The following is a 19,319-nucleotide window of genomic DNA, read 5'->3' as shown; positions in this document are numbered from 1 at the left end:
ATGAATTCTACACTCCTAATTCCTGAAAAGCAGTGAGTACAGTTCTAAGCCATGTTGCTATCCAACTCAAATTGTATCTCAGATGATTTGATTAAAAACTATAAAAGAACTGCTTTCAGCAAAAGCTCCTTATAGTGGAACGCAAATATTTGTGAAGTGGGTATAAAGTACTTACCCTGCACTTCAGCTTTAAAGTGAAATACATTCGGAAGAGGAATTAATCACAAACTAAATCTCGCCCCTCAGCTTTCTTATACATCCATCAAAGAGATTTAAATGTGCTTTTCTACAATCAATTCTTAGTCATGCATCCCAGCTTTCAACATCTCATAAGAAGAGATATTTGCTTAATGAAGTTATTTAAAAAAGCGACATCAAATCAATACTAAAATCACTCTAAGAAAAAAAATCACTCTAAGATCATCTGAAAAATAGAGGCTCATTTTCATTCCTCGCAGTCATTAGATCCATCCCCTTCAATGAGATTGTTTTGATTAAAATTAATATTAAGCATATTGTAGCTTACAAATGAAGAGGTTGGCTTTTTTGACATTTCAATTATGTTTTGGTAGTTCTGGAATATTTGCATCCACTTTCTTATTTATACACTCTTAAAAGTGTTTCCACTTTGGATGGCATCTCTCTGAAAGCAGTTTTTCTCTAATCCAAGAGATAAATCAAACAATGGTTATTAAAAGTGAGCTTTTATACCTACAACTTAAAAAAAATTTAATGTTTATTTATTTTTGAGAGACAGAGAGAGAGACAGAGCATGAGTGGGGGAGGGGCAGAGAGAGAGGGAAGGACAGAACCCAAGGCAGGCTCCAGTCCCTGAGCTGTCAGTGCAGAGCTGGACGCGGGGCTCGAACCCACAAACCACTAGATCGTGACCTGAGCTGAGGTCGGACACTCAGCCCACTGAGCCATCCACTACCCCCTGCCCCATGCCCACAACTTTAAATTCTTCAGTCCATGTAGAATCCCACCACACACAGCTCTGTGCTTCGGTAGTAACACATGGTCTTCTGGGGGAGAAGAGCAAAAGAGTGCTTCCATTACCAAGCATAAACTTGTGAAGAAGTCGTAGTGTTCGAGACTTATTTCCCTCCTGTAAGATTTCCAAGGGGTAACTTCTAGCTGTTTGCCTCAGGAGACGAGACGGGTAATGAAGTAGCGGGGGTAAGGTGATGTCCTAGCAGTTGCTTCATTTCAGTTTCTGTGTCGTATTCTTCACCAGTTTGGATAATGCCTCAGACTACAGAGAAAGCCTTCACTGGCTTACTAGAATTTGAACTTTTAAGTCTCTGATCTAGATAATTTCAGATACTATAATTTCATTATAGAAATTCCGGGACTACTTGTGGGATAAAGCAAATGCTAAGACCATACTGAGTTTCATCAAGCTGAATTAGCAGGCAAATAAAGATAAAATGCCTTTCTATTTAAGAACATAATGATGTTTTAATTGTTACAGCATTTGGCATGCCTAATGTATACAATCCTTGACATTCATGTAATAACAAAGAAAGTTGTTTGGGATCTTTTTTTTTTAATTTCCTAGTGTCCCCTTTCCCCTCTAGCATTTCTCCCACCCCCATCCCAGCCCTGGTGTTTAGCTCCCCTCCTGTTTCTCCATCCTTCTGGAAAGAAAAGCTCGATGCTGTGAAAGGATACGTGTAAAAATACCTCCTTCCTCTGTAGATAGGCCAAGGCTGCTTATTACCTAGTTATGATGAACAGACCACCATCGTTGTGACAAGTGATGTAGATGCCTCCAGCGTAAAACAAAGGTTTACATATTACACAAGCAATTTAACTGTTTTCTAAACATATTGCCAAGACAGTGGGAGTTGGCAGCCCACACTGTGTTTTAGGTTTGGGAGACTTGGATTAGAAGTGACTGCTGATTATGAACCTTTTTATTTGTCTTCTATGAGCTACAAGCAACCTAGTAACCCAGCAAAGAATCACAACAGTTAAACTTGTCCTCCTAGCTTCCCAAGATTGCATACACAAATCACCGGACAAAAGTGGTGTAAGGGTCTTGTGCATAGAGAGCCACACAAGACAACTGTCTTGTTCTAACCCTGAAACAGTTCCGCAGAGTGAAATGTTTCATGATCTTTTTTTGTGCAGTGGGCAAGGAAGAAAAGAGTTTGGGCAAAGATTATCCAGAAGAAAAGAAAGAGACTCTTTTGGGGTTCCAGTTGAAACACAATAAAGAACATAATTAACTTCACAATTCTTTGTGTTTTTCATTTGACTGCAGGGAGGAGATGAAAGAGGTCTGCTAAGCCTCGCATTCCATCCCAATTACAAGAAAAATGGAAAGCTGTATGTGTCTTATACCACCAACCAAGAACGGTGGGCTATCGGGCCTCATGACCACATTCTTCGAGTTGTGGAATACACAGTATCCAGGTATCACTCACTACAATGCACTGAGGCATAAATATTTTTCAATCTTATCTTCTCATTATCTCTTCCTAATTATTTTAGAAACAAAGGTGACCATAATTAAACCACAATCTTCACCTTGCTGAAAACCCCCTATGTGCCCTTAAGGAGAATTGAGAAAAATGATAGCTTTGGCACTTTTCCTCTCTTATCTTTCAGCTTAGGTGCTACTTCTGAAACTTAGAAAATAACGTAATTTTTCAGTAGTTTTTATTAGTTCCATTTCAAGCATGTTTCCTTATTTACATGCCAAGTGTTTGCTCCCCTAATTTGTGTACCATTTTTACCTTCTAGTGGATTCACCTAAACACCTTTAACAATCATGGTATTGTTTCCTCCCCACAATGTAGAAAAAATCCCCATCAAGTTGATTTGAGAACAGCCAGAGTATTTCTTGAAGTGGCAGAACTCCACAGAAAGCATCTAGGAGGGCAACTGCTCTTTGGCCCTGAGGGCTTTTTGTACATCATTCTCGGTGATGGGATGATCACACTGGATGATATGGAAGAAATGGATGGGTTAAGGTAAAAAAGAAAACAAAACCAAAAACGTTCCCCTTGATGTTCAGATGTCTTAAGTGTCAGCCGGGGAAAAAGGGTCAGAGCAGTGAGTTAAGAGCTGTCTTTGGGAAAAAAAAAAAAAAAAAAAAAAAAAGAACCGTCTTTGAATTATGTCTCCTTGGTTAAACATTTAACTTTTCTTATGGGTGTTTGCATTTGTAAAATGAAGAAAAATTCAGTAATATGCTGATGATATTTTTGGAAGTCGCTATACCCAGATGCTCTAGAATGCATCAGTGCTGCGTGGTTTGCACAATACACAGGCTGGACGCACAAGGTCCAGTGGCGCTTCTGGGGGCGCAGAAAATCCAGGGATTGGCAAAAACTAAGGAACAGCTGCAAAATGTAGCATTCTACTGATGCTGCAGTCCTCGGCCACTACTCAGCTGTGTCAAGGTGCTGCCGTTTCTGTGAAACCAAACTGCCCCGGTTTCCTTTCCCCACGATATGGAATTCATAACTTTAATAATTTTGTCTCAAATGGGGGAATGATTCTTTTGACTGTGGAGCGACCTTCCCACATTAGGTTAGGTAAACTATGTAACAAAAGCAGAAAACACTGACCCTCTCTGTCCAATTTCTCAGTGATTTCACAGGGTCGGTGCTGCGGCTGGACGTGGACACAGATATGTGCAACGTGCCTTATTCCATCCCCAGAAGTAATCCGCACTTCAACAGCACCAACCAGCCCCCGGAAGTGTTTGTGCACGGCCTGCATGATCCAGGCAGGTGAGAACACGACCTGCCCCCCTCCCCCACCACCCCGCACCTGCTATAAACCCGAGCCCGGCTGGGATTCAGGAACTGGAAAAAGAATGAGGGGGGCGGGGGGGGGGCAGGCACTGAGCAGCCACGGGTGGTGTCCAAGGTTGCACCTGTAAAATCACACCAGCTCATTATCTCAGCACTCTTTCTTCTATTAATGTGTGAAGCAGATTGAGACGGCAGATTAGACATATGGAAGAGAACAAATTCATGGATGAAAAGTGCCTTAAAGTTCTAGAGTGTTGTTTTTAAACACTATTGGACTAGTGTAATGATTAAGAGTTCCGTTTTTCAGATTTAGATGATAAACTTTTTAATTTTTCTCCTTAAACCCCTCTAAATGAAATTTTCCATACGCACTGAATGGAGGTGGTAACAGCTTTTGAGGATGCTGTCATGATTAAATGAAAATCTAGAAAAAAAGCAAAGTAGAGTGCCCGACACACCTGATAGGTTTTAAATAAATTGTGCTTCTTATTACAGCTTCACTTAAATATGATGATGCAGTATGAGTTTGTAAGGAGTTGAGCTCAATGTTCACATTTTTCCACCTGAAAAAAAATTATAAGTGGTAAAGGAATTCATACTGACCGTTTACTACAATGAACTATAAAGAAAGGAACACTGAGATGTATGTAGAGTGAGAAATTTGGGGTACACTTAAAAAATGCTATGGAGTATAATATAGCAATTCTGTGATGAAAGCTTCATCCAATCTGTGGTCTCTTATTCATACTATGGGATATTTGGCCACATTCATTCATTTACTAGCTAAGTTATTATTGCTATTTAATGTTTATTGAGTGTTCACTATGTGCAAGGTGAGTATTTCTCGAACTTTTTATTTTTATAATCCCTCATGCCCTTCATCTCCCCTCCATCAAAGTCCAAGTCTACAGTTCATTTCCTTTTTGGCATCTCAGCAGATCTTAAAATCTGTGCGACAGGGAGTACTTACAGTGGGTTCAGGATGTGGAGGAAACTGTCACATTCCATTCCTATAGCTCAGAACTCGCAGATACCACCGCAAAGCAGCACTTTGAAGTTGAGCAGCCTGAGTCACCACAATCCCACTGGAGCTTTCGTGCAACCTTCCAGGGGTCCTGGACCCTCAGTGCAAAAACACAGGATGAGGCACTTTACAGACCTTGCATATGGCAGGATGCCTATGCTGTAGAGTCTTACCTCCTCCGGCAGCAGAGAGCTTAAGGAAACTGCACCTCCCTTCAAGAGTATTTCAAGCGGAGAAAGACTTAATAAAGCAGAAAAGAAAGTAAAACAATTCTTGGCTAAAAGTAAAGCTGACTTGTGTTAAGTACCTTGGTGCAGAGTGCTGAACTCAGTATCTTACGCACATTATCTCATTTGTGACATTCAGCAGTACTCTGAGGTCCTGCTGACATTAGATACCGCTCTTTTTCTTTATTTTTTTTTTAAAGACTTCAGTTTTAAAGACGGCAACATTGGGCAGAAGGTACAGAGATTTCCCACATGTCCGCTGCCCCCACACATGCCCAGCCTCCCCATTAGCAACATCCCCACCAGAGTATTCCATGTGTTACAATGGATGAACCTACATGGACACATCATTATCACCCAAAGTCCAAAGTTTACATTAGGGTTCACTGGGGATTGTATGTTCTGTGCACTTGGACAGATGTATAAGAAGCAGTACCCATGTGTACCCACCTCTTTTTTTTTTTTTTCTGAAAAGAAACTAAAGGTTAGAAAGGTCAAGTGGTTCCCAGTGGACATAGTATTCAGACAGAGGTAGGCCTGATGGCATCCAGCATCTCCACCTTTGGGAGACCTGGCCTTTTCTTCCAGATTTGTTCTTTTCTTGATAGAAAGTGGTCAAACCTTCTTTTGTCATAGTTCCTCCATCTTAAAAAGAAAGGCAAGATGGGAAAATGTTCTCCCTATCCATGGATTTAGTTCCACCTTAAGTCACATCACGTCTGTGTCATGTTCCCTGCCAGGCATTGTACTCTGTGAATCGTTGAATTAAAGACAATAAAGGGACTGTTGCCGCGGAACAACTAACTCATCTTTGGCAGGTCAGGCTTAGAGTTTCCCTATTATGAATGGGATCATTTGGATGCAACAGTTTTTATTTTGTGGCTGTTCTTGTTGTTGAGATGATTGCTGTGTGTGACTCTTAACATGTCTTAAGCCCCAGAACCTACTCCCGGGTTGTTTTGTTTTCTAGTTTATTTAGTAGCCCCAAAGATTCGATTTGGTTGTTAAGTCATTAATGTATTTTGTTGACCTAAAGGAGTGATTCCCAATGGGATTATTTTGCCCCCAGAGAATATTTGGCAATGCCTAGAAACACTTTTGGTTTTCACAACTCTGGAGGAGGGGTTCATGCCACTGACATGCTGCTAAATGTTGTACATGCTCAGTACAGAACCTCCTCCTTCCAGTTTCCCGCTCAAAGAATGATCTGACTCAAAATGTCAAGAATGTCAAAGTTGAGAAACCTGAAAACAAAGCAACACTGTTTTCCACATTTGTGAGAACTTCAGAAGTAATTATATTATACAGCTTCATTCTTCTCGCAACCCAAACTCCACATGCCCAGTCCCTCATTGACTTAAGCATTCAACAAATATTGAGCCCCTTTGATATTCCTGGGTTTGAATTAGGTAACAGAAACACAGTGATAAAGAAGTTGGAAGGGGTCCCTGCGCTAATGGAGTTGACAGTTGGTGGCTTAAGTCATAGAAATACTCTAACCCCAGATTGGGGGTGACGTGAAGACACAGTCAATATAACATAAAAGACTTCAGTGGTTGTGGGGACCAGCTTTATTTTATACCTTACATTGTAGTGCACGCTTTGCAGCTTGAGCTTTAGAATATAGCCATTCCATGTAAAAACACAAAACAAAGACCAAAACGAAGTCTGTTTTGTGTATTGCAGATGTGAGTTGCTGCTGCTGAAGGTTCTCCTACCTTCCCAGCATATTATATATGCAATAGTCCTTAATAACAGCACCAACAAATGTTTCAAGTCAGTGTGTATGTTCATAGTAGCGAGAGATACCAAGGAATATTAGGAAATATTCTCCAGAGATCATTTAGCTTCAGCAGAGTGAACAAACAAATCAGGATGTTTCTGCTGAGGATCCAAAGGAAATAGCCCATAGGGTCCTTGCCAGCCCACCAAGGGGTTCCTCTGTCAGGAATCTCCAGTCTCAGTTTAGAAAATACCCTGGTAGGAATTCATGGATGTCTCCCTTTTGTTATGCAGATGTGCTGTGGATCGACATCCCACTGACATAAACATCAATTTAACAATACTTTGTTCAGACTCCAATGGAAAGAACAGATCATCAGCCAGAATCCTACAGATAATAAAGGGGAAAGACTATGGTAAGTAGAACATAATTTGTTGATTTGGCTTTAATTCGGGCTTTGTTTTACTTTAGCATATGCATTGAAGAGAAAAGGATTTCTACAAAATGAGCTTTTGGGAAGGCATAAACACACTGACCCAACAGTGGTAAGCGAGTAAATTGCACACGTTTTTAAAGGTCCAGTGACTCTTATGAGCCCCAGGAATTCCATTTGGGTAATTATCTTTCCAATGGATTAAACTGTGCTCTGTAGGTGCAAAAAACTTAATGGACCTTCAAAAATTAGCTGTTTATATTTTGCTCCTCTGAGAGTCAAGATGAGTAACTTCTAATATAAGGCAGAACTTGTCATAACATCTTATATACAGTGGAAAAAAACAAGTTAAAGGTAAGAAATTCCTCAATCCCCAATATTCTAGTCTCAACAATTAGAAAAATTGTGTTTCAAATAGTAATGTAATTTCTTTAAGATACCCATTGTAGAGAAAACAAAGTAATTGACATGTAAAAACATGTTATTTACCCACGTCATGAAAATGGAATGTTTAGACATTACTTTTACTAACATGATTACTAGAATGTTTTAGAGATATATATACAAAATAAAGTTGGATAATAATGAAGTCCAAAAATCTTAATATTTTTCAGTGTTTTATTATTTACTCTTTTTGGAGGAAGCAATATATCAAAATTATTATGATTCAGGGAACACAGTAGATTAAGATTATTAAATTGATTGCTTCTTCTATTTACTCATTCAATACAGATATTTATTTAGCACCAGGAATGAAGCAGCTGTGTTAGTTCATGTGGTATTCAGTTATTTTACTTTATTTTTTTTTCAGGTATTCGTGTGTGCGCGCACACACATCTTATAAAAGCCAAACCAAAGAATAATGTGGTTTGGGAAAAAAATCTCATGAGTCACTAGTTTGATGGAATTTTGGCTATATTTGTAGATTAAACTCTAAATTCTCTAATCACATTAATTGGGCCTCAGCTGAAACTGGCTACAATATTGATAGCCTTATATTTATGTTTTCAAAACACATCTACAGAATCCCCTCACAATGTATACATATATCAAATCACCACAATGTATACTTTAAATATTTTATAATTTTATTTGTTATCTTTACTTCAGTAAAGCAGAAAACAGAAATGAGAACAAAATAACCACGTGTCAGTACTGACTACCTGCCAGCCCCTGTAGTAACATTATAAATTTGATTCATTTCATTCACGGAACAACTCCGCGTGATAGGCACTATCATTGGCCACATTGTACAGATGGGGAAACTGAGACACAAAAAGGTTAATTATCATACAACGTAAGTGGCAGGGCCTGGATTTAAACCCAAGCTGACTGACTCCAGAGTTCATGACCTGGAAGTTATGCTTCCTTGCAGTGCACTAGTTAAAACTTAATCTTTCCTACTTTTTATAATATATTCACCCTAATTACATGGGAAGGGACAATTACTTTAAAATTACTGTCTCTCCACCAAAGTTTTCGCCTAAAATACTGCCTGTTGATAGTGACTTATTTGACATTAAGCACAGAAGTAGCAATTTTCAGATTAATTTGCAACTGGCTTTAGATCTTTTCCATTGCAATTAGTGTGCATGTATTCAAGTATATAATGGCACGCATGGAAAGATTGAGATATGTGACTATACACATGTAATTTTAAAAAGAATGGCTGCAATAGACTTTGTTAACCATACAACTCTATAAACAAAACTCTTAAAATAGTTTAAACGAAGATATTACTTGAGTGATAATGTTTTTAAATATACAAATCGGTTTTAAGGACCTTTTATTTCCGTTAAAATATGAACTCTCCAACATTTTATATAACTTGACAGAAGTCTGGATTAATTTACTACATATATGCAGAAGCATTTCTACAAAAAAAATCAACACAAAAAAATTATAATTTTTTAAAAGTCTTTGGTTCTTAAGTAAATAACCATGATTTCCACAATATCCAGATTCTAATGTCACTGAAAATTTGGTATGTGTGACAATTATAAAAGCAAAGCATTCACAGAGCATTCCCGTTTCAGTACGATGCACATGGAGAGTCTTAATATTTGATATGGTTTAAGCAACGGGAATTATTTCTACTAAATATCTACAACAAGGGTTCTGCTTGTGTACTGTGGAACATACTTCAAATGTAAAATGAATGACCATAATAGTATTACTTGGCCTACATTACTTTTATTTCATAAAAAATATGTTTCATTTGATCTAATGTTACATTGATTTCTTTCCAGAAAGTGAGCCATCACTTTTAGAATTCAAGCCATTCAGTAATGGTCCTTTGGTGGGTGGATTTGTTTACCGAGGATGCCAGTCTGAAAGACTGTATGGAAGCTATGTGTTTGGAGACCGGAATGGGTAGGTTTCCTGGTACCATAATTTCATGTATCAAATGACATATCCATCAATTAGTGGGCAAACTGCCATAAAATATTCAAATGATTGTCTCCCTTTGGGGTCAGGTCAGGTACACACATAAAGACTATTATTTTCTTTTAGTTCATTATCTATGGTGGTTTTGTTAAAGAACTTCCTAAGAGATGCTTTTTAAACAAATTTGATTAAATTCATAATATAATTTTTAAGAGCAGAGAGGTCTTCATATGGACTTTGCATATGATATAGGCTTTTCTCTTCATCCTTAACATAAATTTACCATGATAATGAGTTACTTGAAAACCATTGTTATACACAAGTTGTACAAGTATTTTCCAAATTATTTGGAAATTGGGAGGCTAAGAATTTTTGTTTTTGCCATACTTTTTAGGACTTTTAACAATAGAACTCAGTTTGTCTTTATTGGTAAGAATACTACAAAGTTACATTTTAGCCTAATTTTTAGAGGTCACATTGTGGATAATTAGAAGGAACTCTGTGATGAAACCCAAATTAAGAACCTTGTTTCCCGAGTCACTGGCATTCAGGCATATGGCAGAGCTGATATGCTTGGTCACTAAAAGGAACTAGAAAAGTGTACTGACCCCATGATCTTCCCCCTGTCCCTCTCTCTGATTAATAGCACAGCATGGAGTCTAGTCCTGGAGAGGAAGTATCATTCTCTGGATGAAGGGGAGGGCTTTTCTCATACTCAGGTACTTTTAGTGCCCCCCTCCAAACAAAATATTATCTTTAAGTACTTTCTCCCTACATGAGAATTTCAGAGTATTTGCACACATTATGGGCTATATTACTTTTCCTTTTAGAAGCCAGGTTCATGGCACAACAATTATTTATTGTGAGCTTTATTCTAAGCCTTTTATTTATTTATTTTTTTAAGCAAACGCCTATTTTCACTGTAAGTTTACGGTATGTTTTTGTTGTAGGAATTTCTTAACCCTCCAGCAAAGTCCCGTGAGCAAGCAATGGCAAGAAAAACCACTCTGTCTCGGCAACAGTGGTTCCTGTAGAGGTTACTTTTCAGGTCACATCTTGGGATTTGGAGAAGATGAATTAGGTACTGTCCAAACCATTTCTATTAAGTTGCTTTCTCACTCCCTTGCCCAAGAAGCTTTGTTTTAATAAGAATAACAATCTTGTCCTCCATTTGCTGACAACGGTAACCTGCAGCAAAGATGACCCACTGTGGAGGTTAGAGATGGCCCAGTCACGTGTTCTTTCCCAATGAGCTTTCCCTGGGCATCTTTTAGTCTTATCTCCACGCCAGAAATATAAAAGTAACAAAGCAGGAAAATGGAAGGCAAGAACAAAAGAGAATTTTTGAGTCCTAAAGAGAGAAAATCTTAAACATCTACTTAAACTTTAGGTAAAGCTGTGTCATTTGTTTCTATTCTCTATCTGAAAGCCTTTCCATATCTCTTGGAACAAATTTTTAAAAAATTGTTGCAATCTGAGTCTCACCTTATCCTCTATTTCTGATTTTTTTTAATCCATTGGGACATGCAATTTGTGTAAGATAAGCTGAAGTTTTAGATCTGCTTTCCAACAGAATAAAAATGATCTTCTGAATGACGATCTATGGGATAACACATAATATGTTTGTTCATATGTTATCAGAATGTATGTAACTTACAAGCAAATAGAAGTTGAAATTGGAATGCGATCAAAGAGAAAAAATGCTACTAATTTTAAATCATAGAGATAAACATAGCTTTCATAATGACACTGTTTAAAGATCAGCACCCAAACAAACCATGGCTACTATGCTCCCCCAGGCTGAGAGATGAATTTTAGGTGTTAAGAAAGAAGAGTTGTGTTTCCCATCTGAATCCGAATATTTTCTCTAAAGGTCCAGCTTTGGTTTTATTACATCAAATGGGGAATTCATAAGTAAATAGTTTTATGCCATTCACTTAGTTTAACAAGGGACTTAACATGGATTTCAGAGCCACAGGAATACAATGATTTAAAGAAGAGAAGTCCAATCTGTTCTTTTCTTGTTCCAACATTGAAAACATTTACAATTAATTTTCCCTTGGTATCTCCTAGCCCACTCAGAAAAACCAAAGAGATACCCTTCTCCACTGAAATACTCTGTAATGTAATTTAAATTTCATTGGCAAACCCTGGTTTTAAAATATAAATGAGGATTAAATTGTTTGTGGCAGAGTTAGAAATGAATATTTAGATGTTGTGACTGAATCATTCTGAGTTCCCCAGACCTTACTGCAAATGACTCACCATCAATCATCCTGTTAGTGTCACCACCATTGGTCAAAATATGCAAACATCTATCTGCACTTAATACTATGTTGGGAGTAGACCTAACAAATGAAACATATACAATCCTTACTGTCAAAAGCTACAGCATCGTGTATACTTTATAATTAAAATTAAACTGACTTTCACTGAATTACCCCTTAATGTGATACTCTTTGGCTTTGATTAAGAGCCCTATGGGGGTGCCTGGTTAGCTCAGTTGGGGAAGCATCCAACTCTTGATCTCGGAGGCATGAGTTCAAGTTTCACGTTGGGTGTAGAGATTACTTAAGAGGGCACCTGGCTGGCAAAGCCTGAGGAGCATCCAACTCTTGATCTCAGGGTCGTGGGTTCAAACCCCATGTTGGGTGCACACATATGTATATATGTGTGTGTGTGTGTGTGTGTGTGTGTGTGTGTGTATAAACAGAGAGAGAGAGAGGGACATATCTATCTATATATAGTGTTAACTGGTAAATGCTTTGGAGAAAAGTCCCATTGTGAAGAGGGTTGGGAGCAGTGCAATTTTAAATAGTGCAGTCAGAAAAGATGATATTTATGTACAGACTTGAAGGGGGAAAGAAAAGCCAACCTAGTGGAGATCTAGTGAAGGACAGGAGGCTGGGACAACTTGGGACAGATGCTGTGACAGGTAGAGCCTGGAACAGAAGCTGAGATAGGAACTGAGTCAGGAGCCTGACGAAGAGCCTGAAACCGGGGAGGGGGGGGGGGCCTCCTTAGACAGGAGCCTGGCACAGGGGCTGCCTCATGTGTACAAAGCCAGGAGGCCACTGTGGCTAGGAAGGAGTGAACAAGAGGGTGAAGCATAGCACATGAGGTCAGAGCAATAAGGGGAGGCATCATAGGCCACTGCCAGGACTTACTTTTGCTCTGAGAGAGATTAGAAGCCATTGGAAGTACTGAAACAAAGGAACGTGATCCAACTTAAACAACGTAACTTGCTTTAAGGATCTTCTGTGGATGGTATGTTGAAATTAAACATAGAAGAACAAGGGAGAAGCAGGGAGATCAGTTAGGAGGCTCCTGCCCTAATCCAGGACACACTGGTATCTGCTTGTTCTGGAAATAGTAGTAGGATGTGGAGACAAGTGACTGAATTCTGGATGCACTGTGAAAGTAGACTTGTGAGACTCTCATAATCTTTTTTTTAATGTTTATTTTTGAGAGAAAGAGAGAGAGAGAGTGGGGGAAGGGCAGAGAGAGAGAGAGAGAGAGAGAGACAGACAGAATCTGAAACAGGCTCCAGGCTCTAAGCTGTCAGCACAGAGCCTGATACGGGGTTCGGACCCACCTATTGTGAGATCATGACCTGAGCTGAAGTCGGATGCTTAACCGACTGAGCCACCCACGTGCCCCAGCGACTCTCATAATCTTTAGGCAAGTGATTTTCTTGAGGCTGTGAGGAGATACATAGAGAGATACAGATACATGACATATACATGCGCATGCACATACACACATATACGTACACATACATATATACATATGTACATACATACGTATACATATGTACAAATAGATACAAAAATAAATATAAAATGTCCATTTATTGGGACATCTGGGTGCCTTAGTTGGTTAAGCCCCCAACTTCGACTCAGGTCATGATCTCATGGTCTGTGGATGTGAGCCCCACGTTAGGCTCTGTGCTGACAGCTCAGAGCCTAGAGCCTGCTTCAGATTCTGTGTCTCCCTCTCTCTCTGCCCCTCCCCTGTTCACACTCTGTCTCACTCTCTTTTTCTCAAAAATAAATAAACATTAAACAAATTGAATAAATAAAACAAAATATCCATTTATTTATATGAAATAATCTGCTTCGACAATAGGAAGTAAGGCTTTATAATACTGTAAATTAACTTACTGTATTTCACTTTTCACAGGTGAAGTTTACATTCTATCAAGTAGTAAAAGTATGACCCAGACTCACAATGGAAAACTCTACAAAATTGTAGATCCCAAAAGGTGAGATCTCTTTATATTCCTTGAAGTCAAGCAGTTTGTCCAAGTTGTTTTAGTGTCTTCACATTGAGGACGATGAATTGCAATTAGCAATCAACAAAGATGAACACTTCTGCCTTGTCCATATGCCAAGTGCTATCCTGGGAGAACCCTCCACTCCAGTCTATGAGGGCTAGACTTGACCCTGCTGAACTTTATAAGCCCCATTATGTCCACATATTCATGCCATTCTTGTTGCCATCGGAGAGGAGCATTTGATTTGTGGAATCAGCATCCTCAGTTACACGCCAGAAGAGGACCCTAATGTGAAAGGTATTGGCTTTCATGTTGGAAGCAATAAACCTTCCTCTTCTTTCTAGAAAACTAGAAACATATTGGCAGACGTTATAGCTATTCAGTATGATTTGTTTTGTCAGGTAATCAAGATAAGCTATTTGGCAGTTTCAACATCTGAGCCTCATTTCAAAACTATCTGGAAGCTCACAGCTGTCATGCAGGCTAATGTGACTAAACAAATGGAAACTAAAGAAATGTTGTCATTTACCGCAGCAAGAGGAAGATTTGATGTTTAATCTTCTTTTTTTTTAATGTTTTAATCTATTAAAATTTAATCTATTTTATTTATTTTTAAAAGAGAGAGAGACAGAGACAGAGCATGAGCATGAGCAGGAGAGGGGCAGAGAGAGACAGAATCTAAAGCAGGCTCCAGGCTCTGAGCTGTCAGCACAGAGCCCGATGCAGGGGCTCCAACCTGTGAACTGCGAGATCATGACCTGAGCCGAAGTCAGATGCTTACCTGACTGAGCCACCCAGGCACGCCTAATTTTTATTTTTTTAATGTTTATTTATTTATTTTGAGAGAGACAGAGAATATGAGCGGGGGAGGGGCAGAAAGAGAGGGAGAGAGAAAGTCCCAAGCAGGCTCCAAGTTGTCAGTGCAGAGCCTAACAAGGGGCTCGATCTCAAGAACCATGAGATCATGACCTGAGCTGAAATCAAGAGTTGGACTGAGCTATCCAGGTGCCCCGAATGTTTAATCTTTTAAATAACATATTTATCCCCCGTGCTCTTTTCCACCGACACATCACAGCATTGTTATCTTGAATCATAATTAGTCAGTTCTTAATTTCATGGATAAGTTGGAACTATCAGAAGCTGATAAAATTATATACTGTCAAATAGATATTAGCCATGAGTTTAGAAATAACTGTTACAGAACCTAGGTGTCCTCAAATACCACTACTGTTGAATGCACTGTTGCCAGACTCCAGCTCCACCAGGGTGTGAATTTCAAAATCTTTCTGTATTAACTTATCTTCCTGAGCCCATTAGCGTATTTAAATTCCCAAATTTCACATCTCTTTAAAAAAATTTTTTTTAATGTTTATTTATATTTGAAGGAGAGAGAGAGACAGAGAGTGAGCGGGGAGGGGCAGAGAGAGAGGGAGACACAGAATCCAAAGCAGGCTCCAGGCTCCGAGCTGTCAGCACAGAGCCCTACGTGGGGCTTGAACCCTCAAGCTGTAAGATCATGACCTGAGCTGAAGTCGGACACCCAACCACCTGAGCCACCCAGGCGTCCCTCACGTCTCTTTTAGAAGAATAAATTCCAATATCTAAAAAGTTTGCTAAAAGCAAATTTACACTTTAAAATATTATCTGTAAGTTATAGTGTATGTTTTTCCCCCAGAAAACAAAATAGAGAGTTTTGTCCTCTTCCCATACCACAAAACACTATCTTTCTTGAGAAAAGTGTAAGTTAACATTGGTACTACAGAACAAAAAAAAAAGGAGTGATCAGTCCTAAATGGTCTCTTGGCATATCACTTTCTTCCACGATAAGAGAAGCACCTATTTATATGTTGTAGATCTTTTCCTCCTTGGATGTGAAACGAATGTCCTCTTTGCCAAAAGCAAAGTGATGAATGAAAAAAATAACAGGCACTTCAGTGGTGGTTGAAGTTGGCAATATTAAGAACAAAAATCAAACTAACGTTAATTCACAAAGTAAGCATTCTAATGATTCATAATGGTGTCTGTCTAGGGATTTCACTCAGATCTAATGCCCTTCATTTCAAAATTAGTCATTGTTATTTCATTAAGTTTGTCAAAGCTGATATGCTTTTACAAGCTTCCTGGTAGTCTTATAATGAATTCTTCCTCCTTCTCACAAAATCTTTCTCTCGTCATCTGGATTGTTTAGTCTGCTGGTGGTGAGCTGAGGTGAATTTTACACCTTCAATCCATTATTCGTGTCTAATTAGCAGGGTTTCCATAAGGGACCTTGGCTTCGTGATCTGAGGGCCTCCTCTAGTAGGGTGGTCTCAGAGTGACATACCTGAAAAGTCCTGACTTCTCATTACAGTGCCTGTTTCTGCTGAGTCCTGTCATGTGTGGGGCCAGGGTTCAGATGTGTGTTTGGTTTTCAGAAGGTGGGGGTAGTAACAGAGTCCCAAACACACTGTCCTTGTACACAGGCATGGACATAAATTTTAAGATTAAACCAACTATAAGAAAACAAATGTTTTCATAAACATTTGTTGGGAGCCTCATGCTGTTTCAATTTGGATGCCAACGTTTATTATTATAGTATTTCTCCCTAGATGAGTTGAAGTTCTATAGAAGCAGACCCTTTAGTGTACGTGAATGGGATTATTTTAGAAACGTGAGCTAATTACTAGCTTAACATTGTTCAGGATGTCTGCTTGAGAGCCAAACTGTTTCTCCAAAACTTTTGAGAGAGAATTTGAAGAAAGAGCCTCATGAACTGAAGAAAACAATAGATAGACATTTCTTGTTATACCTAAAATCTAACTCAACTTAAAATCTTAGGTTAATTGTATTCTTGTGGAGGAGTTCCCAGACTTGTAACAATAATGTTTTCAGAATCATTACTTTCAAACAGCACTTGACTCATGGTCCTAGAAGAGAATAACACCAAATTATAAAATTTTTATATTCTATATTACATGTCATAGAAATTACATTCTTACTCACTATAAGATTTATGTTTTTTGTTTTTCCCTGCACACACACACACACACACACACACACACTCACATATAACAAAGACGATAGAGTTTAAAAACCATATGCAACATTCTTAAGTCATTTTGGCAAAACTAGATTAGGTTACAGCATTAACCTCAGTCTATAAGACAGTTTGGCCTAATGCTATTTGTTACATAAGCATTTACGTAAGCTTAAAATTATTTTACACTGGGCATCCTTCTCAGAAAAGGATGGCAAGATAACCTGTTAGAAAAATCAAAACTCATTATTTATCATTTAAAAACATGCAAATTCAATAACACTACAACCAGGTTTTCCTAAACGTTAACTAGAACTCAGGAATCATTTAAGGGAAAAGTAGAGAAAGAATGAATTTTCCTTCGTGTTAGAACATTGAGGGGCACCTGGGTGGCTCAGTCAGTTAAGTGTTCGACTTCGGCTCAGGTCATGATCTCTCAGTCCATGAGTTCGAGCCCCGCGTCAGTCTCTGTGCTGACAGCTCAGAGCCTAGAGCCTGCTTCAGATTCTGTGTCTCCCTCCATCTCTGCACCGCCCCTGCTGGCACTCTGTCTCTCTCTCAAAAATGAATAAGCATTAAAAAAGTAACAAGAACATTGAACACACTTCAGGAATATTGTCAAAGTTGAACCACTTGCATCTCGTGACAGAGTGGAGTTAGGATCAAGTCAATACCAATCACCCAGCTTCCTGAGTCAACTCACTGGATCCCCAAAAGTCTCTAATATTGGGTCCTGCCTGCCCCATCTAGGGGAGCTCCTTTGGCCAACAGTTCCAGAAAACAGATTTCAATACACTGAGTACAAGAGGTGGGCAATAATTTTAGTTTCACCAAAATTTAGTGCCATCTAAGACTAATCAAGACTAGGAACGAGTCCATCTTGTCAGGACACAGAGTCAACTGGTCTTGTCTCTGAATTTTCCTTACCGAAGGACCCTGCATGAAGTTATTTAACTCTACTGGGCCCCTTTGCTCATCAAGAGAGTACAGCTGATCATTCTGCCCCTTCCTCATTTCTGTGGAGTGCCTTTGAAGATAGTTAAATAATACATTTAGAACATCGTGAATTCTGTACTATTGTTGGTATTCATCCTATGCATTCAAGAATTATTTTCATGTGGAGCCCTTGGCTGGCTCAGTCTGAAGAGCGAGCGACCCTTGATCTCAGGTCGTGAGTTTGAGCCCCGCGTTGGGTGTAGAGATCACTTAAATAAAACCTTAAGACAAAAACATGTATATAAAAAAAAAGAATTATTTTAAGGTGATCTCTTCCGTTTTCAGGATCTCTTCCCAAAATTGGGGTAAAGATGTTGGTGGAGCTTTCAAGAGCTCTTAATACTTAGTTTCCAAATGTCCAAGCATCATGCCCTGGTTGCTTGCTCTGAATTAAATCTTTTCAGAACCAAACAAATGCTCCTGTGGGGTGGAAATTAAAGAATTCTAACAGTTACATACCGTCCAAGATTTATTTTTATAGAACATAATTATTTTTTAAATACTGCTGCCAAAGATTCTTTAATTTTTGTGTCAGATGAACTTAAACCAAATGACCCCCCCCCCTTTTTTTTTTACTTTGAAACATTTCCAGGGTTATTTCTCCAGGAATCTGTAAAACAAAATTCTTCCTAATCATATTGATTTAATTACCATGTAGCCAGTCTTGCTCTATTTTAACATAGTGCTTATCTGTTATCTGAACACGTCACACAAGACCATTCCCTTAAGAGGTCTACAAATTAACAATGCAAATTCCAGGCTTCAGAAGTCATCTTATAGAAACGTTGTATCTTCAGACTCCTGCAGTGACCAGTACCAAAAACTGCTCCCCATGCCTCCTCCCCATTTCTCCCCTCCATGGCCCTACTTACTGCCTTTTGTTTATTTTTTTCTTAATATCCTCATCCTACTCCTTATTATCCTGGATGCTGAAGAATACTTAAAAAAAAAAAAATCACTTCATAAGAGGAAATCAGTTGTTTATCCTTTGCATATGTCTCAGGGAGCCTGCACGCAGCCCTGCCACCCTAAGGAAAGTCACACATAATAGAGAGGCTTTAGCCCAATAAGCCAGTCTAGTCCCAATTCATCAGTCAAAGTTTTATGCAAGTGGCCCCCCTAGGTTGATAAATCCCCACAGTGCCTGTTGACCCAGCTGCCGAGTCCTCTTGCCGCAGGCGGTGTTTTCATGGCCACCCTGACAGTAATACAAACTGTTTAGCAGCTCCATTGACCTTTCAACTATTAACAGGGACACAGGCTCCACTAGGGACTAGTTTTCAAACATGACAGAATTTCTTAACAGTAAAGGTCATGAACAAGTATATGCCCTATAAAAATCCATTCAGCATGGTGGATTTGAAGTCTAAAAGACAAGGATGCATGTTTTACATGTTTGTTATTATTCTTCTTCTACATATCGGATAACTACAAATGGATATATTCTTATCTGCCAGCTTGTATTT

At 38.9% G+C, this 19,319-nt stretch overlaps 1 protein-coding gene and 1 long non-coding RNA gene across 3 annotated transcripts in view; one reads left to right on the top strand and one right to left on the bottom strand.

Annotated features, from left to right (window-relative positions):
• The window catches only part of HHIP (hedgehog interacting protein), a 95,623-nt gene that overhangs the window by 55,982 nt on the left and 20,322 nt on the right, over nt 1-19,319 (top strand). For both annotated transcript variants that reach the window (XM_058721271.1, XM_058721270.1), the window contains exons 5-11: nt 2,270-2,421; nt 2,808-2,981; nt 3,603-3,746; nt 7,038-7,159; nt 9,427-9,550; nt 10,516-10,646; nt 13,748-13,829. In XM_058721271.1, the coding sequence (XP_058577254.1) occupies nt 2,270-2,421; nt 2,808-2,981; nt 3,603-3,746; nt 7,038-7,159; nt 9,427-9,550; nt 10,516-10,646; nt 13,748-13,829 (929 nt within the window). The remainder of the gene's footprint in view (nt 1-2,269; nt 2,422-2,807; nt 2,982-3,602; nt 3,747-7,037; nt 7,160-9,426; nt 9,551-10,515; nt 10,647-13,747; nt 13,830-19,319) is intronic.
• The window catches only part of LOC131507028 (uncharacterized), a 163,543-nt gene continuing 157,914 nt past the window's right edge, over nt 13,691-19,319 (bottom strand). Inside the window, exon 5 of the long non-coding RNA XR_009259276.1 lies at nt 13,691-14,189. This is a non-coding gene — a long non-coding RNA (uncharacterized LOC131507028). The remainder of the gene's footprint in view (nt 14,190-19,319) is intronic.

Source organism: Neofelis nebulosa, chromosome 3, assembly GCF_028018385.1.
Source record: "Neofelis nebulosa isolate mNeoNeb1 chromosome 3, mNeoNeb1.pri, whole genome shotgun sequence".
In the NCBI taxonomy this organism is placed as follows: Eukaryota; Metazoa; Chordata; class Mammalia; order Carnivora; family Felidae; genus Neofelis; species Neofelis nebulosa.
The sequence above is the reverse complement of the archived record's forward strand: the minus strand, read 5'-3'. Positions and strand labels throughout refer to the sequence as shown.